Source organism: Rhinolophus sinicus, chromosome 16 (genome assembly GCF_057876585.1).
Source record: "Rhinolophus sinicus isolate RSI-liver-muscle chromosome 16, RSI-T2T, whole genome shotgun sequence".
NCBI classification, from domain to species: Eukaryota; Metazoa; Chordata; class Mammalia; order Chiroptera; family Rhinolophidae; genus Rhinolophus; species Rhinolophus sinicus.
Window position 1 is genome coordinate 11879315 of NC_142516.1, and position 24678 is coordinate 11903992.

General features: G+C 52.8%; 1 protein-coding gene across 7 annotated transcripts in view; it reads right to left on the reverse strand.

Moving 5' to 3' along the window:
• Positions 1 to 24678, reverse strand: part of DAB2IP (DAB2 interacting protein) — a 183842-nt gene that overhangs the window by 109434 nt on the left and 49730 nt on the right. For 2 of the 7 annotated variants that reach the window (XM_074330949.2, XM_074330948.2), the window contains exon 1: positions 12960 to 13231. The exons of 3 other annotated variants lie outside the window; for them this stretch is intronic. In XM_074330949.2, the coding sequence (XP_074187050.2) occupies positions 12960 to 13083 (124 nt within the window). In that variant the 5' untranslated portion in view covers positions 13084 to 13231. Of the gene's footprint in view, positions 1 to 12959; positions 13232 to 24678 lie in introns of those variants that run through there. 2 more of the 7 variants (XM_074330946.2, XM_019731231.3) reach the window with 1 other exon arrangement.

Sequence of the window (24678 nt, forward strand, 5' to 3'; positions counted from 1 at the left end):
GGTTTCACGTCTGTACATAGAGAACATTTCTTTTTTTAATATTAATTCGGCACCCTGTGTACTTATCCTTAGTATGGAGACTGATTACATTAATAACACATCTTTAGGGTTTATAAGTTTTAATGATCGCACTCCAGAGGGAACCATGATTATCAAAACCCAAATATCCATATGTGTTATTATATTCATCCTATTTTTCATTAATTCCGAAACCATAAACCATCTTTTTGTCCCCAAATTCCTCCTCAGTACTTAAGGTTCTGCCCTTTTGTTTAAAAACTGTATTATTAAATCAGAACAACATAGCTATATGATGCAACAGGCTTTTTTTCCAACAAATTAAAATGGGTATACGTTTTAAGAGTGCATATATTGATTTTTACGTATAATTTTAAACTCTCTTTACCTTTCTGTATTTGACAACTTGGTATTCAAATTTTAAATTATCTCCAAGTTTCCAATTTAATGATTTAATACTGAAGCAAATTTCATTCTTTGTATAATGTTTAGCCTGAGGAACTGCTGACCCATAGATTGTATATCAGATCCTGTAAGGGACATTAAGTCATAATGTGGGAAAACCAACAGAGTAGAGCATTTTGTATTGTAGAATAGACCATCTGTGAGTGCCCTAGGAACTTGGGGGGAAAGGGAATCGATGCAAACACAAGAAGCTCATGCTACCTGCTGTGCCATGAGCTAGGAGTCCATTGTCTCTGACCCAAGAGCTTCACGTCTTCAGTCAGCACCCATAAAACTCTACCACACTAGGTTATTAGCTTGCAAGTAGGGTAAACTCTCCACCCCTCACAGTAATGAACAAAGGGCATCAAAAATACTTAGGAATAAATTTAACAGAACAAGTACATGATTAATAGCTTAAAAAAACAACAAACATGTTGTTGAGAGACATTAAAATCTAAATAAATGGAGAGACACACTGCATTTGGGAAGCCTCCATATTGTTAAGATGGAATTTCTCCCCAAACTGATCAATGCAATCCCAGTCAAAATCCTAGAAGGCCTTAAGAAAACACTGACAAGCTCAATTTTACATTTAGATGGCAAAGCGAGGACCTAGAATGGCAAAACAACCTGGAGGAAGAAGAAACAGGTTGAGAGATTTGTATTCCTTGGTTTCAAGACATACTGTATCATCTTGGAATATAGCCAAAGTAATCAAGATAGTAGCATGGTATTAGCATAAGGATAGACATAGAGATCGATGGAACAGAAGAGAGTACAGAAATAGTCCCACACAGATATGGTCAATTGATTTTTGAAAAAAAGTGCAAAGTCAATTGATGGTGGAAAAGATAGTTTTTAAAAGAAATAGTGCTAAATCAACTGGGTTTCAAAATGTAATAAAAATGGACCACCAGGAAATGTGGAGAAACAGATCTAAGAGGGACAGTGACTATGCCACATATGCAATGTTTTTATCCTAAAACTGACTCCTGAAGTAAGAAACATCAGCTCCAACTTTAATAGGAAGAAACTGGGTGTCGTGTGGGGTGGCCTGCGGGGTCTCAGTTCCCGCTCCCCACATGAGAACAGGGGGATATGGCTAGGCCAAAAAGGAACACCCACAGAGCCATGGATAGGGGAGTCACACCACTATAGTCTCTCTGGCGGCTGGGTTAGAGACACAGGAAGTAGTAGCCACACGATCCCAATTGACTAACTGGTTACAGCTAATGGCCAACCAATCACAGTTGATGGTCATTCACTACCTGAGCACCAGCACTTCCCCACGCGACGCTGAGAGCCTGGAAACTGCTCTCTGGGACTCTGTCCCCACACTGGGGTTCAGAAACACCAACTGGAAGGACCATGACCCCACACCTAGGAAATGCAGGGGCAGAATTCAAGCCCAGTGATGTCTGAATCTAGGGGTTGCCCCAAGATGAGAAAGGAGCCTCTGTGCACAGATGAGTGAGAGGACACCGGGTCCCAAGATATCCAGGAAGCTGAGTTTCCTCCCTGCCCTTGGCTTCTTTCTCTACCTTTCCAGGTCACATCCCAACCCTGGCTATAAGGCAGAAAAGAATGCCTTGCTTGATTTTACGTTTTATTTCTATGATGTTGGGTGTGGGGAAGGGAAGGAGTCATGAGACTCTGGAACGGCGGTAATCTGTTGTCTCCCAAATGGAACTGGATCAGAGTTCAAGTTATCTTTAAGTTCAGGACGTGGTTCAGATCCAGTGGAAGATGCCCACTATTGCTGGGGGGTGGGCTCCGCTGGGAGAGAGGCATAGAGTGACCATACAGGGTTGGGGTCCAGGGCCCCTTCCCAGCCTAAGAATCATCAAAATGGAGCACAGCAGCTTCTCAGAGGGGACGTGGAGGGCTTAGGCTGCTGGTACTTGGTGGCGGGGAGAGGGAGGAAGAAAGAGCCAAGGAGATGCATTCCTCCCAGTTATATCCCAGGCTCCTATGTAAGCCTCTCCAAGAGGACAGTGCAAGGGTTTGCCCCCTGGCCCCTGACCCCTGACTGGCCTCGTTGCAGTGTAAGTCCTGCAAACTTTTCAGCCTCTGTAGACACTGTCACCAGCTCTTCTTTTCACCCCTGCTCCGGAGTCCCTTTAACAGCTGCCGTTGACAATACATACTTCCCATTCCTCAGCCCGACATGTACCTCGCTTTCAAAGAATTCCCAGCCTTCCAGAAAACGGGATTTCCTGGTCACTTCAAGGATCAATGAAGTAGCCTGAAGGCTTCTCTCATCCCTGGGTCTCTTTTTTCTCTTTTGCTTTCTGAGGATTTCTAGGAATGTCAGTCTGCAGTGTCACCTTCTCCATTTTTGTTCCTGAGTTTTCTCCTGCGACTCTGCTCTGTCGCCGCAGGGCCTATTCCAGGGCTGGCAGAGAGCTGGTATTTATGCTGTGCCACTGGAATTCAGGGAAGTAAGGCGGTCCCAGGGGGCAGACATGGGCTTGCTCCTCTCCGCTGTGTAGTTTCTCTATATTCATTTTTTGAAACACACAGTGCAACACTACACCTTCTGAAGCATTTGCATATGTAGTAAAAGCTTAAAAGCACCTGTGGACAGGACACACACCATCGGGAGGCTGGTTATCCTGGGGGAGAGGGAAGGAGGCTTTAGCTCTCTCTCAGGAGTCAGCAAATTTTTTCCACAAAGGGCCAGAGCGCCAATATTTGAGGCTTGTCTCAACTACTCAACTCTGCTGATATGTCATGAGGGCAGCCACAGACAATATGTAAATGAATGAGCCTGGCTGTGTTCCAATAAAACTTTGCTTGTGGACACTGAAATTTGAATTTCATATAATTTTCACGTTATAACATTTCATTCCTCTTTTGATTTTTGTTTCAACCCTTGAAAAAGGTAAAAGCTATTCTTAGCTTGCAGGCCCTACAAAACAGGCAGCAGGCTGGATTTGGCCTGTGGGCTGCACTTTGCTGACCCTTGCTGTGCCTGCATCATTGTATTCCTAAGAAAGAAAAGAGAAGAGAAGCAAGTATGGTAACGTTCACATTGGTGAAATCTGAGAGGGGAGTGCATGGGTCTGTGCAATATTATTTCCTATACTTTTCTGTACTTTCAAATATTTCAGAATTTTCCAAAACATCAAGAAAGAAAGGGAAAAGCCTGGAAATAAGCCCCAAAGGTCCCCAGATCAAAGGTGATTTTTGTTTTCTTCTCTTCTATACTGGATATTGTTTCTTTAATCCTGGGAGTTGAAGGAAGAGGGAAACAACATTAAACATATTTTTTTTAAAAAGAAGAGATGGGAGGGGTTTGGCCCATAACCAGTGGTCTCCCCTGGGGACCGTGGGTCACCCATGAGCCTCTTCTAAAGCATTCCCAATAAAGGGCTGCCCGCCCCTGGCCCTAGCACTCCAGAGCCTTCTCCCTCTGCCAACAGCACTGCCTGTGGGCCTGGGACCCCAGAGCCACAGCCTGGGTCCTCTGAAGCTCACGGTCCCCTCCTGGGAGAACTCAGAGGTTGCTGCTGATGGGGGAGGGGGCTCTGGTCCCCAACCTGCTTGTTGCTAAACAAGCAACTCTGAATAGGTGCCTAGACACCAGGTGGAACTGTGACTGCATAATTAGTTAACGGGAAACCCAAGCTTCTCTCAGACCTCCGTTCCCACCAAACTTCTCCAACACTGTCCAGTCCAGTTCTGCACGCCACCACCCCAACACTCCCACTATTTGACCTCTGGTGGCCTCAAGTACCTTTCCCACCATTCTCCTGAAAACGCTCCTCAAAGTCTCCTCTGCCCAGTCTGGTGCCACCCTGCAGCATCGCAAGCCAGGGCAGGCCTGTTAGCCACGCCCACAGCTCTGCTGGTCCCTCTCCCCACTTGCCTAGGCTTTTCCAAAAGCCTTATGCCACCACCAGCTCCCATCCCTCTAGCTGTAAGGATGACCCCTGGGCCTCTCTCTCCGGAGTGCCAGGTTCCCATCATTTGGGAATTTCAGGAGCCAGTCTAATTCTCATTAAGAAAAACTATGCACGAGGTGGCATAATCGGGGGGCAATGTGGGACCGCTGACTTCTGGCCTTGCCAAACACAACGTGAAAACAAACAAGTATCACCATTCTATATTTCACAAAAGGAATGTTCTAACCCCCAAAGGAGCCCAAAGACATCATGTCAGACTAAAGGAGAGTGACCGAAATGGATTACAATGAAACGGATGTCACAGGAAACTCACGACACTGGCCTTGCTGTTCTCATTTTGCTGCCAGTCAGGGAAAAAAATGTGCCAGTCCGACCAGCATTGATCCTCAGATGGGGGTGGCGGCCTCTCCTCTGTGTCACCTTCTCCAGACTTGTCAGCTCTTATCAATTTGCCCTCTGCCTCCCTGAACCCAACACCTGCTGGATTCCTCCAGGATCCCCCAGGAAGCACCTGGCCGGGCCTCCAAACCCTGCATCATCTGAGTGCTCTGGGATACCTCCTCACCGGCCGGTTACTGCCACCACTCCCCAAAACTGTTCTAGTCCTTCTCTCCCTGTCCCAGCTCAGACCCATCGCCTCTTGTACCTGGACGGCCAACACAGTCACCTATAATCACTGGTACCCACTGTTCCTTCCCCACTTCTCCCTGCACCATGCCAGTCTGGCTTGCTGGTTGTCAAAAGTCATTCACCTAAATCACGGCTCTGATAAGTATAGTGAGGGTCAAATATCCTGGACTCTGCCACTCAGTTGTTGCGTAATGCTGAGCAAGTCACTGAACCAGTGTGGGCCTCAGTTTTCTCATCTGCAAAATGGAGCTGGTATCGGTGAGAAAGGATTTAATGAAATGATGCATGCAAAGGACTTAGAAGACAGCCTGGCATTAAGTGTTCAAAAAATTGAAGTCATTGTTATTGTAATTACTGTTATTTTTTAAAACCCTGCCTTGGATTCCCTGCAGGTTGACAGGGAGAGTTCCAACCTCGTGGCTCACCATTCAAGACCCTGCCTACCCTTCCAGTCACCATCTGCTAACCTGATTCCAGGACTACCTTCCCCTAGGCTCAGCTCCCTGAGGGTGGGGGCTGACCATATCCTCCTCGGTCGCCCCGGCACAGGATCCGCAAACAGTAGGTGGCTCACTAAAGCTCTGCTGCTCTGAACAAGAATAAGTGACACTTGTAGCAGGCTCCGGGGGAAAGCAATGCCAAGGAACCATCTGGATGGTTCTGATCCCCACAGGCAGCACATTTTATTTCTAGATCAGCCCTAATAGAGCTGAAATTAACCCCTCAGGCTGTGGATGAACAGATAATGACAATTCATCCACTCTGTAATGATAGCCTCTGCTGTGCCACATTTATTTGTTAGAAGTGCTTCTAAGCCCAGAGACATTTAATAACTTGTCTGAGGTCACACAGCATTTATGGTATAGTCGGGACTCACCTGGCCCACGCCTGGGCCAAACTCAGTCCCTGGAATAGAGGTATAAATGAATAGAAAGCCACTTTTTCCTAAGACTATCCCAGATTGCCAATTTATTGGTTTCTGAGTCAGCAAGAAGCCCCATCTCTGGCTGCCCAGCTCCCTCCAAGGGCCCCACTTTCTCTTCTTCTCCCCTCTGCTCCCTCATCCTCCCAGGACTTAGGGGAGGGGGGCAGAGCCTCACAGCCCCCACACCTCCCTCCCTGCACTCTGCCTTTTTCATTTCATAGCCGTGTCAACACATCACCTCCAAGGACCAAGAAAAAGAAGTAACACAGCCCAGATGTCAACGGTGCTCTCCTGTCTGTCAGGGGTACGAGGGGAGGGAAATAAAAGCTAACAAGACTTCCAAAAGCAAAATCCCCAAACCTCCTCCAGGGTACCCAGCAGCTGTCAAAGTCAACATAGGAACCTGGTGAAAGGGAAAAACCCATCCTGAATAAAAGTCTGGCAGCTGTGGAGTCTGGGACAGAGACCACACAAGGGTGCATTTCCAAGGGCGTGATGGGCTCCTCACAGGCTCGTCTATTCTGCTACCGCACAGGTTGTCTGTCTAGACTGCAGAACCAAGCCTGTCTTTTCTGAGGACCACGTCTACCTTTTTTCCTTTTTCGTTATTATTATTTGGAGGGCTATTGAGATTCCCTAGCATCCTTATTTATGCAATCAGAGGAAATCGCAGCTCAGAGAGCCGCTCCCAAACTCAAGGCCACGTGGGCCAATTTCAGATGGATAATTAAATATTGAACAAACGCTGAAATGCTTCTACTGGCTTGGGATGGCTAAAAATAACCACCCTGCCACTCCATGCACGGGCATCTCGGCTGCTCATTCTCAAATTCCTCCTCCCAGCATCTGTCAATGCCAACCTTCCTGGGGAACAGCAGGGGAAGGGGGGCAGGAACTGACTTCCCAAATACCTCCTTCACAGAAAACAAAACTTCAGCTCCCAGCAAGCTCTCAATGTTCCTGACCAGGAAATACTCTCCCTTTCCTGACATTTAATCAAGTGGCCTCGAGAGGAAGGTGCAGGGGAAATATCACAGCCGTTCATTGCTTTTCTTTTTAAAATAGTCAAAAGGCTTCATGTCATTTCTAAGCGAAACACGTATGCGATCCAGGATGTGAGCACATTTGTGTCAAGTTACACAGGAGCCCCCGACCCCAAGATGACCTAACAAGGATCCCAGCTGCCTCAGTTTCCCTATCTGGCTAATCTTAGGAAAAGCAACAAACAAAACCAACACCAAAATAGGATGCAAAGGCATTTGGACTCCAGACCTGGATCTCCCATTGATATATTTACATGACCTTGGACAAGTGGCCTTTGATCTATGGGTCTCGGTTTCCCCAGTTGTCAAGGGGAGCAGGTAGCTCCCAGTGCTTAGCTGAGCTGCAAGAGACCACAAGGGTCCGTCCCTCCAACATCCCCCATCAGCAGCTGAGCAAAGCAAGCTCCAGCCCCTCCCTGTACCACCAGGTTTCAGTAAGAACAGATGCAGTGGGGTAGAGATAGCGCACCCAGGGAATCAGGACGCTAAACGTAAACCACTGAGATCAAGGGTACACTCTGGGCCCATCCAGTCCTCTCTCTAAATCACACCAACCGAAGATAAGAAGCACTGGGCTCCTAAGGATGGTCTAAGTGTCAGCTTTGGAGTCTACCAGCCTCAGTTCAAACCTTGCTTTACAGCCAGTAACTTCACCGCCCTGAGCTCGGTTTCCTCACCTGGCAAAGGGAAGTGATGATAAAGACCCCTACCTCTTAGGAGGGTTGGAGAGGTAAAATGAGATATGCAATAACAGGTGGAGCTTTTGGCCCAGGGCCTGGCACACGTTCAGCGAGGTAAAAAGAAGCTATGATCTCCCTTATTATTAAAGGTGATGAGGATGGGCCAGAAACACAAAGGCCAAGAGACCGACATTCCAGCAGATGAACTAGGGCCTCTGGCCTCCCTCTGGGACCTAGATATCTCTGGGAAGAGGGCCTCAGGCTGGCTGCTTTTCTCCAGGGACTTCATACCAGGGGCTGCTGAGCCCTCAGCACAAAGGGACTTGGTGGAGAAACAGGGCTGAGGCCGTAAGACCTGAGAGCTGCCCAGGGAATGGACATAGCTGGCAGACATGACTGAGAGCAGGATACAGGGGTGAGGATGTGGGAAGAGACTGGGGGATCACCTGAGTCAGCCCAAGCAGGAAGCCACGCACGAGGACTAAACCCCAGCGATGCCAACAGGGTCATTCCCCTGCCTCCCTCCTGAGTTATGGCCAGGATTACGGGAGATGGTCCAGAACACTTGGTGGAGTCGCTGACTGTGCAAATCAGAGAGGAGAAGGAGGTGGCCTCATCTAAGCCAAGGTCTAACCCAAGAAAGATGTGCCTGCCCCCGGAATAGCAAGGCAGTGCATTTACAAACTCAGGGTCTGCAGTCAGGCAGACTGGGGTTCACTGTTTCTGAGCTGTGTGATCTTGGACAAGCCTCCCGCTCTCTGGAACATAGTTCCTCACCATAAAATGAGGATAATACCAGTCTTCATCTCACAATGTTGTCGCGAGCATTAAATGAGAGAAGGCAAGTAGAGTTAAGCTCACTGTCAGGCACTGAGCAACCAGGAGCCATTTTTTACTTTCATTACACGCCATAACAGGGAGTGAGCTTCCAGTCCCTAAGGTATGTAAGAGTGAGAAGGGTCTGGAGAAGCCGGGGTCAAGCTCCAAAGGAGGGATGGTGTCTCGGCAAGAACAGAAGAAGAAAGAAGGCAAAAAAGGGTATATGTACAATTTCAGAGGTACATCCAAGTTGGGGGTAAAGAGCCAGGCCTTGGGCCCTTGGGGGGACATTTAAAGACTGGGGGAGGGGGTACAAGACACAGCTAGCCCCCATCCTCAGAGCTGTTCTCAGGCTGGTCCAGCCCACAGGGTCCAAGCTGTTAGCCAGGGGCCACTCAGCAGGTCTCACTGAAGCCAGGGTCCCCATGGGAAGGTCCCAGCCCTGCTCTTCCCTCTGGTGGCACACAGGCCCTTCCCTAACTACTATTGCTACCAGCTAAAAAGCAGTTGTGTCAAACCAGCACCCCTCCTAACCATGTCACTGGGGGCCAGTAGCCCTAGATTCCATGCCCTACTCTGTGATGGTGGCTCCTCTGTGCCTCAGTGTCCCCATCTGGGCCGCAAGGGTTGGATCGCTCAGCTGCCAAGTTCTAAGCCCTGAGCAGGGACCACCAGCTCAGGAGGTCAGCCCTGGGTCCCTCCTGAGGGCCCTTCTGCCTGCATTCCTGAGTGTGCCAGGGCGCTCCTGGGAACCCCCTCCTAAAACCCCCACAGACAGACTCCAGCAGATCCTGAAAGGAAAGAGGCCCAGGTGGAGGGGAGGGGACCACACAGAAGCCAAGGCACAGGGTCAGGTATGGGTGCAGAGGAGGAACTGGCTGGCTCAGGAGAAGATATCACCAAGGCCCCAGCACCCCAGCAGGATGGACCCCTGGAAACACTCAGGTGAAGCATGAAGAGAATCAAAACTTTCTATGAGTGTGGGTCTGGACATTCCAAGAGGTCTCCCAATTACCCCTGCTTGACAGATGGGGAAACTGAGGCCCTGGGATATGCCAGAGTCACAACCAGCTCATGGCTGAAATGGGAGTAGGGCCTCTATCTTCCACTAACCATTGCTCTATTCCCCCAAAAGTGCTCTGTGCCCCAGAGCACCTCAACAAGCCAGCCTCCCCAGCAGACTGGGGGCTTGGTGAAGGATGACAGCATATACCATTCATCCCCAGGTGCCCCCGGTACCTAGGCTGGAGCCCAGCACATAGTAGGTGCTCAAGACATGTTTATTCACTGAATGAATGGGCCAGATTTTATCCAGAGTGAGAGGAAATGTTGCATTTCCCCCAGCAGCCCTGGGGGACAGATAGATCAGACAGACAGACAAAGCTTTTCTTGACCTTGGTGTGGGTAGATGAGAAGGCACCCTACTGGGGACAGGGCCCCCTCAACTCCATGGGCCATGCCCAGCCTTCAAGAGGACTTATGATCACAAAGCATTGTGAAATGGCCAGATGACCCCTGCCATCCAAGGGTCACTGTTTTCACCCTGCCTCTGGACACTGTCAACAGCATATGGGGAAATTGGGGCCCAGAAAAGGGAAGAACCTTGCTTAGTGCCCCCTCTAGTCAAACCAGGAGGACTGCCAGGACTCTGCCAGGGACAAAGTACTGCTCTCAAGTCCATAGTGAGTCCCCACCCACCACTCCAGAGGGGCAGTGGGAGCATGGGCAGGGATCTTCCTCAGAGGTGGCAGCCTGGCCACAACCCTCGCCCCAGCTGGTCCCTGCCTCCAGCCAACTCTTTCCTGCACTTTCCTGTTTCTGAACAAACACCTCGCCCACAATGTCCCAAGTTCTCGGTCATTGTTCTTCCTTGATAGTGGCGGAGGCCAGTGGATGTGCAGTAAGGGTCTGAATGGGCTGCGGTGCTGGGTACCACCCCCTCCTCTGGGCTCTGATGTCACCACCATGGGACCAAGCCCCCATGAAGATAGAGAAACTGAGGCCTGAGGTCAAGAGCGACAGGCTCAAGGCCATCGGGTCACTCTCCCAGCATGAGTTACCACCTGGGTGGGGGTGCTGCCCTCAGGAAGGGTGGTCCTGGGGGCTGAGTCAGGATCTGCGGCTATAATGGAGGAAAGTCAGGGGCTGCTCCTGCTGCCCCCTACCCAGGTGGGTAGGGGGTTCTAGCATCCACCTCTTACCCTGCCAGGCAGCTCTTACCTGCCTCCCGCCATGACTCTTCACCACACTCCCATTCCCAGCTATTCCCTATTTCCCATTCCCCACCCCACACCCTTTCCTCGCCCCAGGATGAACTCTGTCTACAACACCCAAGACATTTTCTTCATCCCTGTGTTTGCACAGGCTGTTCCTTCCACCCAGGGTAAGGACAACAATAGTTCATACTCAACTGTGGCCTAAGTCTCAGGCAGCACATGTATTCGCCCTCATTACTTCAACAACCACTTCCCCCATCAGTGTCATCACTGCCCCCATTTACCAGATGAGACCACTGAGGCTTTAAGAGGTAACTAGCCAAAGGATAGTTTTGTGCAGAGCTGGGGCTTGAACCCAGATCTGACTTAACCACTCTCTGCTGAGGGAAATCCTATCCATCTTGTGAGACTAAATTCAAATGTCACCTCCTCCGTGAAGCTCTCCCTGATTTCCCCAGATGTCACTTCTGTTCAGCAACAGTCTCCTCCCCACTCCCTGCAGGCTGAGTTCCTTCAAGCCTAGGATACAAAACAGGGGCTCCCGCACAGGCAGGGCCTGAGAGCTGGGGCTCAGGTGACACCCAGACACATAGATTGTCTCTGGCCCAGTCAGCTGAGCAGAAGGGCGACTTCCAATCCTTTCTGTGCCTCTGTGGTCAGGAACAGAACCAAGTGAAGAGTGAAGGGGAAGGTCATGCAGGGCACTTAGCAGGGGCAGGACAGATGCAAGAGGACTCTCAGTGGCCTGAGCATTATTGCGCATTTATACAACTCCCAATTCTCACAGCATGAACCTGTTTCTTCATGGAATCCTCCACATACTGCTAGCCCCTTTTTACAGTTCAAGAAACTGAGACTCAGAAAAGGGAAGTGACTTGCCCAAAGTCACAGTCCTTGAACCCAGATCTCCAGTTTCCCAGACCAAGACTGGGGAAGAGGCTAGCCAGAGGCCACTTCGAGAAAGGCAAGAGTAGGAGATGGATCACAGGCCCTGAGAGACCCTTGAAGACTGAACTACCAGCAAACTCCTAGGCATACTCCCAGCCTCAGCTTGAACCCTTCTACGCATGGGGAACTCACTACTTCAGGAACTCCCTACTTCCTGAGGAAGCCTGTGCAATGTTGTTCATCCCTGAGCGTGGGAAAAGTCTCCCCCATGGGGGGGAAGGGGAAAGCAAATGAACTTTACTGATGGGTAAAGTTCATTTATGCTCACACTGACAAGAAAACTGAGGTTCTGGGGCAACACTGCAGGGCCCAGGGCACACAACCAGCATCTGGAGGGAGGGGATTCAACCCTAGGTCTGTCAGATTCCAAACACAGATTTACTCACACCCCTCTCTGATCAGGCACCAGGCCAGCCTTTCCCATTCCTAAGACAACCTGATGGTGTAAAGTCGGCCCAGGTCCCTGCTGGATACTACCAACCCCCCTCCTCCCTCCTGCCAAGGGCACCACAGTGCGCCAGAGCCTTTCCCTGGGACTCCCCCCCAATTCCAGGGCCTCTTCAAAGGCCTCTCCTTCCAGGGGGCCTCCCTCCCTCCCATCCAGCCATAGAAGGAAGTACACCCCCCACCACCATCCGGCCCAGAAGGCAGCCCCCTGGATCACACCCGTTTCCAGCTGAGGATCCAGTTACTGGAAAAAGAAAACGCTGCTCAAACCTCCCCCTCCTCTCAGGCCAGCCTCCAGGGCTTGAGAGAAACTCTTTTCAAAAGAGGTGGTGCCCACCCACTGGGAGTGGTCCCAGATGGATCCTTAAAAGCCGCGGCTCCTTTGAAGCCCAAGATCCCAGGGACAGGGCTCCCTGAAGTCCACCCAACTGTCCCTCCACCCAAGAGGTGCAGGAACCTGCTGAGTCCCTGAGGAGGTGGGGGCGGGGGGCTACGCTGAGCGGCCAGGGCAAAAAGGCAAGGTGCGGCAAAGCCGAGATCCACTCAGGAATGCTTTATTGCCCGGCTGCTGAGCAAACTGAGGCAGAGTTGAGCAGGAAGTGGAATCTCAGAGGTGGAAGAAAGAGAATCCTAGACTGTAATCTCCCCTTTCTCTACCCGTGGCATAAGGGTTTACACTAGAGTCTCAGTTCCCCCACGAAGGTGGAAGATGAAGGAGAAGCTGGGGTAATGGGGCTCAAGCAGACACAGTAACGGGCGGCTGAGGGGGTCCCGGGTAAAAAAAAAAAAAGGATCCAGGGTCCTTGGCATCCCAGGGCATCAGGTGGTGAAGAGAGGTAGGCAGGGCCTGGGGGGTCAGGGGTCGGGGTGGCGCCTACCCCTGGAGGGCCGGGTCCGGCTGCGGGATCGGCTCCTCTGTCGCTGCAGCCGGGGCCGCCGCAGCAGCCGGTAGTAGTAGGAGGGCCTCCCGGTGCTCTTCCTGGCGCTGCCGCCCGCGGACATGCTGCCGCCCGCCGGGCACCGGGCCGGGCCTGGGCGCGCTCACACGGGCCCCATCGCCCGCTCCGGCTGGCCCGGCGGGCGTCCCTGCGTTCTCCAGAGCGCTGGTGCGGCTGCCGCCGAGGCCAAGGCTGCCCCACAAAGTCGCTCAAACTCCTCCTCCTGCCCCCGCCCTCCCAGGAGCAGCCGGCCCAGCCACGGGGGCCGGGGCCCGGGGCCCGGCTGGCACCCGCCCCGAAAAGTCAGTGCGGGAGAAATCCCGGCCTGGAGTCCGAGGGGCGAGGCAGCCTGGAGTGCCCCGGGACCCCAGGCAAGCCCCCGGGAGAGTCACCGTCTCCACGCCCGCGCCTGAGCGATGATGCCCAACCTCGGGGCACACCGGGCGCCCCATCCCGCCGACGGATATAGATAGTGCACACCCGCAGGTGTGCGCTCCCCCGAACTGGGCAGGGCGCAAGCGAGGCGGCCAGGCGGACACTATTCCGGAGCCGGTCACCTTCAATCAGGGTCCAAATGAGGCTGACGCTGCGGGGCCCGATTCTGCCACTAGCGCCTAGGGCTGAGTATCGACCGGCAAATACACTGTTCCGCTGGCCCCTGCCCCAACCAGGTTAAACGGACTTCTTTTCATGCAGGACACTTGACTAGTCTTTACATTTTAAAAAATGTCCCGTGTGATACACATATCATGGTGCATACTTCAAACACATAAAAAGTGGAGAGCACATAATGAACACCTATGTATCCAGCGAGGTTTTGCCAAATCTAAACATTTGCCCCCTTGGATCTAGACCTTCCCCAAATAAAAACCCCACAGATGCCACGGGGCATGCACAGCAGCTCTGGCAGGCCTGCAGGCTGGGCAGAAGTGAGGCTGGGAGAAGAGGGACAGCTAACTCCCTCTACTGCACCCTGCTGAAACTCTATCTCCACTCACTCGCAGCTCAAGAACCTTCTATGGCTCCCTAGAGTCCAAAAGCAACAAGTCCAAACAACCTTCCTTGGTGTTTGAGACTCCGACGATCTGGTTCCAACCAAACCACTCTTCAGCCTCCCCTACTTCTCCCCTACTTGTCACTCCCAGCAGAGACTGCCCTCCCACCTACTTCCCCCTGCCTGGCCAGAGTCCATCCCCCTAGGGCCCACCTCCTCTAGCCTTCCCTGACCATCCTGGCCCTTGGTGGTCTCTCTTTTCACTCTCCCTTGCCCCCGCAGCACCATTTATCTTTTAAATTATTCAGACAACCACCTGCCTGAGCTCCATCCCCTCAAGTACATAAGGGGAAACTGAGGCCCTGACAGGGAGGTCTGACTTGCCTCGGCTGGAGGCAAAGTAACTGAAACAAGTGGTCTTAGCCTCGGATTCCCAACGCGGTTTTAGGGGTGTCTTTGTGGAGAGTCACACGAAGGTGCCTGAGGCAATCTGGATGTCCTCCAAAACAACCGAAAAGGTGGGGCCTAGAGGGGGCGGGGCAGTGTGGGCAGGAATCCAGGCCGGGTTTTGCACCTCACAAAGGAAGCCCCCTCCCTGGCTCCCTCAGCCAGGGGGAGGGCCCCCAGGTCAGGAGGAGCTTGGATCACAGCTGGAAGCCAGGCGCCTTCCCAGGACCAGGGGGGAGGGGCAAGAGGAGTATTGCTCCTCCAAACCCAGTCTGGGTTGTCCAAAGCTATCAGCAACCCTGGCCCCTTTCCCCAGAGTACTGGCCAATCCCTCGGGAAGATGGAAAGCCCAAGGCCTGTAAGGACCCCATGGCACCCTTTGGGTTACGGATTGCTCTGGCTCATTCTCCATAGCAGACATTGGCAAGGAGCATCTTTTACAAGTGCAGAGTCCCCTGGGAAGAGCTGGACCCAGACCCTCAGTCCAGAGGCAAGCTGTGAATGTTCATAGCATGCATCTTCCTCCCCAACCCTGAGCTTCCCCTCTCAGGTGGGGCTCCCACAGCCACCTACGCACCCTTGGCACTTCTAGGAATGAATAACCTTCACTCCAGGCCCAGCAGTGTTGGGGAGTGGAGGAACAGAAGACTCCTAGGAAGTCTAGCTCACGGTGGGGGCAACAGTCCTCTTCCCAGGGCCTGGAGTTCGTCTAGACCAGTTTCCTTCTAAAAGCAGGAATCCCCTACTCAGCCAGGTTCTAACCTTCCTTGAGGGGATAAGAGGCTTCTTGCCAGCAGTGGCTGGGATGACTGGGGGAGGGGGGGCCTGCAACAAGCAGATTTAGGTGTGTGTGTGTGTGTGTGTGGAGGGAGGTGGGGGAAGTAGCCAGGAACTCAGGATTTCATCTGTAAATACAGGTGGGCTCCGAAAGTCTGGCATGGTCTCTCTGCTTATACTTGGGTTTCGCAAGTCCTTCCCTGTGCCTCAGTTTCCCTGCCTACAAAGAAAAGCTATGGACCTCCAACCTATCTGCCTTGTGGAAAGAGAAGTGTCGGCTAATGAAAAGAAAGAAGGTTCTGCATTCCAGGCCTTGGGATGGTGTGGGCTTTGCCAACCACCCAGGCTGGAATCTCCACAGGTCTCAGGTGGGTTCTCAGTAGGTACCAGCTGACATACTGAGTCAGAAGGGAGCCGGTGGCAGGGCAGGAGGTAGTAGAAAGGGGGCCTGGGCTCCCTGCCCCTCCTCCTAGCTCAGGACCCCCAGGGCGAGCAGGCAGACAAAGGCTGCTCCCTGCACACCCAGCGGAGCATCTGGAATCAATCCTGCTGTAGAAAAAGCCACCCACCCCTCCCACTACCCCTGTGGCCTCCTCCCTTTAAACAGAAGCAGTCCCCCTTCCGGAGACTGCCTAGACTGGAGGAGGGACACCTGAGAATGCTCCCCCCACCACCACTTCCTGGACAGACCCCCTCTTAGGCCCTGCTGAACCGTGAGCCCGGCCCCCTAGGGTTGATAGTCTGTCAGTGGTCTTGTTCTCTCACCTCCTTCTTGCCTCCAGAGGGGCTCCGGAATAGGCCGTTTCCACCTCCCCCACACGCTGCTTTAGGTGGGGGTCAAAGCAGCAGCCTCCATGCCCCTGAGTCTCCAAATCACTTGCAGCTCATTAAAAGTGCATATTTCTGGGGTTCCTCCAAGACTTTTGATTCAGTGGGTCTGAGTGGGGCCTGGAACTCTGCTGGCTAAATCAGATCTGAGCCGTCTCCAACCACCACCTTCGCCAACCCTCAAAAGCCCCCAACGGTACACTCCCACAGTATTGAAGAAACGGACCCAGCTGGGTCACAGAGCAATCACCTCCCCTTGTAACCCCGCCCACTCCACCCAACCTGATCTGTCTGCTTTTCAGCCTCCAAAAGCTCCATGCTCATTCCCACCTCCCTTTGCCCTGTTGGTCAGATACGGCTACCATGAAGCTCTCCTTTCTGCACCTATCTGGTCAACTCCTCCTTATCCCTCAGGACTCAGCAAAAACATCACCCCATTAAAGAAGTCTGAGCCCCAGTGAGAGACACCCCTACCCTTGCCACACCCCATCAATTGGTTTGAATAATGAGGACGCAGAAGATTCGGGAGGATGGACCTACAGAATTTCCCTCGGACAGAGAACCATCAGCATCTGGGTGTCCTGAGAATTATACCCTGCTGGCAAGGAAGTGGTAGGTGGCCTAAGACGGGGGCTGGAAGCCTAGGTACACCATAGGCCAGGCCAGGGCTGGGTCACAGGGGCCCCTGATGCAGGGGAGGTGGCCAGCCCAGTGCAGTTTCCCATCTTACTGGGGCTGTTAGGTTTCCAGTAACTGAGGAAGAAGCAAAAGTAGCCTGTGTCAGTATTACCCTCGAAACGCCTTAAATTGCCCGTAAAGAACGGTTTTTCTTCTAGTCGTCGGAGAGATCACCCATTTCTTCAACTGAGCGCAAAGCCAAAGGACCTGGCCTTTCCTTAGGGCCATTTTGTGCAGGAGGAAAACAAGACCAACAAAGACCAGTTATCTACCATGAAACTCCCTCCAAGGAGGAGAGATGCTCACACCTGGAGGGGACCCCAGAAGTCCAAGACTTCTAACATAGGAAGCTTACAAGTTTGGCCTGGGAAGCTTTGTCTGAGATTTAATACTAATAAACTGTTCAGAATTTACTGTGTGTCAGACCCTGTCTGCAGCATTCTATGCACATTCTCTCATTTAATTTCACAACATTCCTATGAGGCAAATGGTTACCACCTTCATTTTACAGAAAATATTGGGGGCACAGAGAGGGTAAATAAGTTCCCTAAGGTCACACAGCTCGTACTAGGAGTCAGGATTTGAACCCAAGTGGGCTGGAAAGACAAAGTCTTAAGGCTGAGCAGGACTTAATGCAGAGATGAAGGAGGGGCAAAAGCCGGGAACTTTCCTTAAAAGCCAGTTTTGACAAGGAACAGGAGGAGGTGAGGAGGGACGGGAATCCTGACAGGGGAAACACTGGAACCCACACCAGGCCCGACACAATGGGTATCTGGAGGACTCAGACCTGTCAGGTTTCCTGTCGGGACAAGGGTGGGCAGTGGTGACCAGAAGTCCCCAGGCAGGCAGCTCTGTACACATCCGCCTGGGGCCTCCCAGGCAGGTCTCAACCTCAGAGTCACCGCAGCCCTAGGCAGGGGTTTAAGTGGGGGTGTTGCAGTATCATTCATGGTTACGGTCATGGGTCTCTCTGCCCCAGGAGGTGGCTCATCTGGCAGGCAATGACAGCTTCCTGCGTCCACTGTTCATCCGGGAACAAGGCTAGACCAGTAGGACCTTCAGGAGATGGGGGAGGCTGGAGTGGGGGAATTGCACCACGGGTGGAAGATGCAGACAAGTCCTCTGAAGTCACAAGCTCTGGAACCCAGCCAATTGTCCACCACCTCCGCTGCTCCCTGGGACTTCTCCCTCTAAAGCCCCCAACGAATTTAATGACATCTGATTGCCTCTCCCAACCAGCATAAAGTAGCATCACTCCTTGCAGATGGGAGGGAAGATCAGGGGAGGGAGTGACTTGCCCCCAGGGGAGGCGGCTGGGGTTTGCCCCAAACAGAGCTGCCAAGACCCGCTTTCCCCCTCAATTACCTGGATCACCACTCCAGAATGCCTGATGCATTCTACCCATAGGTGCCCTGGGCTTCCACTCCAGACCAGCTGCCCCCGAAGCTCAGGGCTCCAATCCTATTGTAGTTGGGGGAGGCTGGGATCCAGTTTTTAGGCCCCAGCCCTCGCCCCTCCTTCCACACCCCCACCCTAGCAGCCGGCATTTCAGCCCAGATGGCCAGGCCTGGAGCCACTCTCTTCATGTACTTCCTCTCCCTGCCCTGACCCAGAAATGCTGCCAAGCTCCAGGTGGACCTACAGCCCTCCTTCTCCAGACCAGGCCTGGGGTTGAGACTCCGGGTCTCCAGGCTTCTTCCTCTCCTTCCAGTTGAGGGACCCAGACAGCTCCATACTCACTGGGCCACCAGAGGGGGTGGCATATGGTCCCAGTGTGAGGTCAGAGAATGCCCTCCCTTCCCAGGCAGGCATGCCTGGTCATCTGTGAACTATTTCATGGCTGGCACTAGCCTGAGTTCCCGGGGGATGAGACTCATTCAATCCCGGCAGATCCCACTGAGGAGGGCAGATGAACAGACCCAGTAGACAGCTCCTAGGAAGGGAGCTGAAAGAGTGTGGGATTTGGAGTGAGGAACAAGCACTTCTTGGCTGTGTGACCCCAGATTTGTGCCTTCACCTCTCTGTGCCTCTGTTTCCTCAACTACAGAATAGGCATGATAATACTTATACTTGTGAGGTGTGGAAGGTTGAATAGCATAGTTGTTAGTCCTGTCACAGCCATATCCCCAGTGCACAGAACAGTGCTCGATAACCATTTGATGCATGAAGGGAGCTGGGCTCAAAGTCCCCATTCTTTTTTCAAGAAGGGCAGCTGTGGGACCTGGGACAGGTGACTTCCCCTCTCTGGGCCTGGGCTTCCCTCCATGTGACATGTGGACAGCAGGCTGCAAAGTTGACTTTCAAGCTGCAGCCTGGGGCTGGTCAGGAGGCCAAGCTGTAAGTCCTGACACTATGCCGTAGTTGGCACAAAATAAATGAATGGGTGAATGAATGCCTTTGCTTTGCCATGTACCTTTGAGCAAGTCCCCTTCTGTTCACAGCCCCAGCTTCCCCTCCAGGAAAATCGGGTTGGCCTGGGTGGTCTTTCAGAACCCCTGGGCACTGACACTCAAAGCCTCTGTGCCCAGTTCAGAACATAAACGTGAGCCACAGCAGGTGTTACAGGAGGAGCAGTGTACGCCAGAGCCGTGGTTCTCGCACTTGCTGGCCTTTCCTGGAGATCCCAGCCAGACCATAGCTGGCGTTCTAAGGCTGTGTGGGTTAGGGTTAAATGTAGCTTCTGCAGCTTGTCACCCCTCAACTCCTTTGGAGAGTGAGAACAATGCTGGTCCTGCCCCCACCCTAGGAATAGCATTTTGTCTGGAAATTCCACCAGGGGTAGGAGGAAGGGCTGGGGCCCTAGAATTTCTGTGCCTACTCATACAGGAAGTAGCTGAAAGTTTGGGGCCAACGAAAACAAGCTCAAGGTCATCCTGGAAATCAGCAGCCCAACTCTCCCCAGGGCTGGGGACTTGCCCCTATCCCCAGGTGGGGCTCTCCTGGTGATTAATAATTAACAGAGGGGCGGGCGGTTGCTCAGTGGTTAGAGCGCAGTGCTCATAACACCAAGATGGCCAGTTCAATTCCCACATGCACCATGGAGAAAAAAACGGCTTGAGCTTGGAGCTGAGCTGCCAGTGGGCAGCTGGTGGTCTCAGTGGTTAGAGCGCAGTGCTCATAACACCAAGGTCACTGGTTGAATTCCCAAATGGGCCAGTGAGCTGCACACTCCATAACTAGATTGAAAACGACTTGACCAGGAGCTGAGCTGCAACCTCCACAACTAGACTGAAAAAATGACTTGACATGGAGCTGAAGGGTTCTGGAAAACCACACTGTTCCCCAATATTCCCCAGTAAAAATTTAAATAATAATAATAATTAACAGAGAGAGACAGTCAGGAGGGATGGTCCAGGATCACAGGCAAAGGCCTAAGAGGAAGCAATATTCACTGAGCCTTGTCTGGCATACCTTTGATGACAGGGAGCTCACTACCGAACTGGCCCCTGTCCTCAGAAAGTCTGAAGGTGAAGCTACCTTCCCACAACTAGGAGTTACAGAAGGTCTTTAGAGATCTAGTGGTCATCCCACCCTCAACCCAGGGTTCAGAAGGCTTGCCCAAGATCACTCAGACACACCCTGGGTCCTTCCTCAATTTATGGCAGCAGAAGAAGCTGTTCCAGGCAGAGACAATAGGGGAGTTGGGGGTGAAGCGTGGGCTTCAGCCCCACCCCCACATCCCTCCAGGCTTAAATGCCCTAGTTAGGGTTTAGGGGACTGACCTCTGGCTGACTTTTATTAGAAAGCCCAGAGGACATGGGTGGGGGCCCTGAGTTGATCTCAGTGCCACTGAGAGCCCTGGGGAAGCAGCCTGGGTTATAGAGGCCTCTACACAGCCCCTCTGACATGGCCCTCTCCTTTCCCCCTGTAGCCTCTGCCCAGGAAGCTACAAGGTGGCTTCAGAATTTTCTGCACCTACTTTCTCTGACCTTGTGCTCCCTGTGCCCTCCTGGTGCCCCCTCCCTCACACCCAGCGCGCTTAGACAGGCCTCTGTGCACACAGACCCAGAGGTGGGCTCTTTCCAGGCCCTGCCAGGCTCAGGCCCAGTCACCTGGGGCCCTCAGGAGGTGCTGGCTCCTGCTGCCCCCTGCCGGCTATGGAGCCCTAGAACAGAGTCCCTCCTGGCCCTGAGGCTGCCATGGGGAGCAGTAGCCTGGCTGTGCCCACCCCCAGGGCCCCAGGGCAGCATGACACAGGGTCCCAGTCAGCTGAGTGACTTGGGCAAGCTATCCATTCCCCCTCTGGGCCCTTGTTCCCACTGGCGCAAAGGGGATGGCCCAGAACCTGAGTTCTCAGACTGTAAGGCACTTTAGTCCCCTGAGGAGCATGTTAAAATGCAGAAACCCAGGCCCACCAGGGAGAGTCTGGTTTAGCCCACCTGGGAAGGAGCCCAGGAATCTGAATTTTAACCACCTATTGCTCTCTGTCAGGGCCCCCTGGTTCTGTATAAAGACTTCTGGGACCCCAGCCCCTGACAGGTCCCAAGCTTTTTACAAACTGTAACCTGTCCCCTTTCTCAGCACCCTGTGGGAGGCAAGGATTCCAACAGCAGGCAAGAATTCCAAGCCTCACAGTACAGACGGACACACTAGGCTCAGAATGGACAGAAACAACCAGTTTGCCCAGGTCCCATTCCACAGTGAAGCTCCCAGCTTCCCCTCCCTCCCCAGGCTCCCCAAATGCGGTCTAGATTCTGGGGCCCAGCAGGTCAGCTCAGGCTGGGCAGCAGCCCTGACTGGTCCCCTTTGTCTTGGTCCCTGTGCCCTCTGACCTCACCAGGTCCTGGGCTGATTAAAATATCCCCTTACACCTCTGATAGACCTAGTGTCACCTTACAGGCCTGGGAGGCACACAGTCCCATCTGAGGCGACACTGCCAGCTTGGTGCTGCACTCTGGCCACCGCTGATCAGGAGCTGGACACTGCCAGCACAGTGGAAACTAGAGAACCTTCACCCAAAGTGTTTGCACAGACCAGCCAGGAGAAATAAAGACCCAGAGGGGAGAGCCTTGCCCAAGGTCACACAGGACACACTTACTAACCCCAATACAGAGCCTATTCTCTGCCAGGCAATGTTAACTCAGTAAGTCCTTGTAACAACCTTAAGGTAGACATTGTTACTCTCCCATTTTACAGGCACAGAAAGGTGATTGTAGCTGAGACAGGACTCAACCTCATATGGCCTGGGTCCTGATGGTGGCCCTGTGCTGCCACAAAAGGTCTCCCTACACCTGTCCCCAGGTAATTCACCTGCCAGCCCCTTTTCAGGTGCCAAGAAGACAGAGCCATTTGTGAAAAGATGTCCTGTAACAATAAGGCCGGGCCTTGGCTTCCAGTCCCAGCCCCGGGGTATCGGTCAGTGGCTGCTGCCCCAGCCCCTTCCCCAACCTCAGCTCTTCCCACTCCCTACAGCTACCCTTCCTCAGCCACCCTAGTCCCTAGCACCTCACCACTTCTTTTCCTCATGTCTTTGCTCCTACTTTTTCCCATCCCTAGAACACAGGACATGGGGCATGCTTTCTAGACTCTGAGTCCCCTCTGAGAATGGATTATTGCTAGCTCCAAATTCTATCAATAGAGTCTATCCACCTCTCTCTATCTCCGCTGTCATCACCCAAATCCAGATCACAAACTTTGGGGACTCCCACAGCCCCTAACTGGTACCCCAAATCTTTCCTTGACTCCTGAGTCTATTTTCCACAAGGCACCCAGCGTGAGCATTTTACAAAGAGCCCTCTGTCCTAGCCACCCTGGCCCCACTGGTCTTTGGACACTGGTTCATCTCTGCCCCCAGCTCTCCTGAGCCATCTGGCCTACTCCCACTCACTCTTCCTTTCCCAAGAAACCACCCTCCTTCCCGCTCCAAATTCACTGCTCCACCCCCCCACCCCACCCCCAATGGCCTTCCACATCATTTTCTCCAGGCTCCCTGCACCTTTCCTCCAGGAAGCTCATCGCATTGTGCATTGATATCTATTTTCTGATGACTCATCGCACATCTGTCTCTCCTGGCACACTGCTCCCCCGAGGCTTGGGACCTGTCTGCTCACCAGCATAACCCTAGTGCCCAGACCAGGGCCTCCAAATGGCTGCTGCCAATCAGAAGGAGAATGGGGGCATCACAGTCGTATTTGTAGAAAAGCACGGCACACGTGCTGGAGACCTCTGGGCCTCCGTGCATCTTGAAGCTCCGGGGCTCACAGCAAAATGGGGCCAATGTCCTCCACCCCCATCCCAAATAAGTCACAGCTCAGGACTTATTAATTTTCCTCCCCACAGGTTCCAGTGCTTTTCATTCTGTGATTTATAGTCCATCCAATAAATTTCCCCCATTATCTTTCACATGCAGCGTGCTGCCTTTCTGCCATTTAATAATACATTTGGCTCCCTGGGACTCTCCCTGGAGAAATCTTAGGCTTGGCTCTAATTCAGGAGCAGGCCCATAAGGCCACGCGGGATTCTGAGGGCCCCTTTCAGAGCCAAACCTTGAGCAGGTCCGAACCTCACACTCAGGGCTATCTGGGCAGGGGCCCAACTCCTCTTCTCCCCCCTCCCTCCCTTCTTCTCTCTGGCAGGGAAGTCTGGCGGAGAGAATGTAGGCTGAGCTGTCCGGTGCCCACTGGGGCCCTGGTGGCCAGTTTTAAGCCTGGAGACTCTGATGCTTCCCTATCCAGCACCAATGCTTTCCAGAGGCTCCACAGCCATCATCTTGATGTACCTCTCCAACTCCCCCAGCAAGGCAGGAAATCATTAGACCCATTTCACAGATGAGGAAACTTCTGCAATACAGGGAGGTTGCATCCCAGCCCCTTACCCCAATGTGATGGAGGAGATCTCTGAGGGTGTCCCTCTGTGCCAGGCTATGTGCCTAGTGCTTGACTTGAATCGTCTTACTGCATCCTCACAGCCACCTTTTAGAGGCAGAAGGTACTGTTATGCCCATTTTACAGATGGGGAAATCAGACTCAAAGAGAAGCGATTTCCCTAGAGTTGTACAGGAAGCAAAAAGCAGTGCCCCAAAAGACGTTCTACTGGAGTGAGGGATGTGCAAGGTCTAGAGGATACAGGGCGCACATAGCTCCAGGCAGAGCTACCCACTCAAAAACAGAAAGCGGCAGGAAATCAGGGAGACCTCAGGGCTTTAGGGTCTGACAGCCCAGGAATTGCAATCCCACCTTTGGTAGCCCTCAGCTGTGTGACCTGAGGCAGGACCCTTAACCTCTCTGGGCCTAATCTCCCTACTCTGTCCTCCCAGGACTATCACAGGACTTGCATGAGGCAACACGTGGGAAGCTGCTTTGTAAACTCTGCATTCCTGGGCCATGTCATTATTGCGCGTTAATGAGACATCATTCAAAGACCTGCAGGGAACAAAAACCCCTGGGCAGCTCCCTGTGAAGAGTAACCGGCCACTCCAAACCTTGCAGGGACCTGGGCAGAAGACATGGGCTCCTCCTCAGACCACAAGCTGCTTACCTCACTCTGGTACCAGGAACCTCACACCCAGGCTCAGGAACAACCAGGCAGCCCTCCGGCTCTTGCTGGCTGGGGATGCTGGGCCGAGGGGTATTCTAGGCCAGCCTGGGGCAGGTCGCCCTCTTCCCCTCAGCCCTCAGCCATAGGTCTGCTTTCCTCCCCTCCTGCTTCTGAAAGTTTCTGCTCCTACTTTCTAGTTTCTGTGGCAACCACCTCTCTTCCTTTCATTGTTTGCCTCTCGTCAGCTACTTTGCCATCTCAAGAAGCAAGTTTCTCTCTTCTTTAGGCTAAAAGGAGAATAAAAGTGGGCTGGCCAGGAGAAAGAGGACAGAGCGAGCCAGGGCTAGGAGGGGAGAGGTGACTTGTGGGGTGCAGCCAGGGGGCTGGTGCAGACATGGTTTGCCCCCAAACAACCTCTGGGCCCCAGAATGCACACAGGGTCCTCCCCAGCTGGCTGCT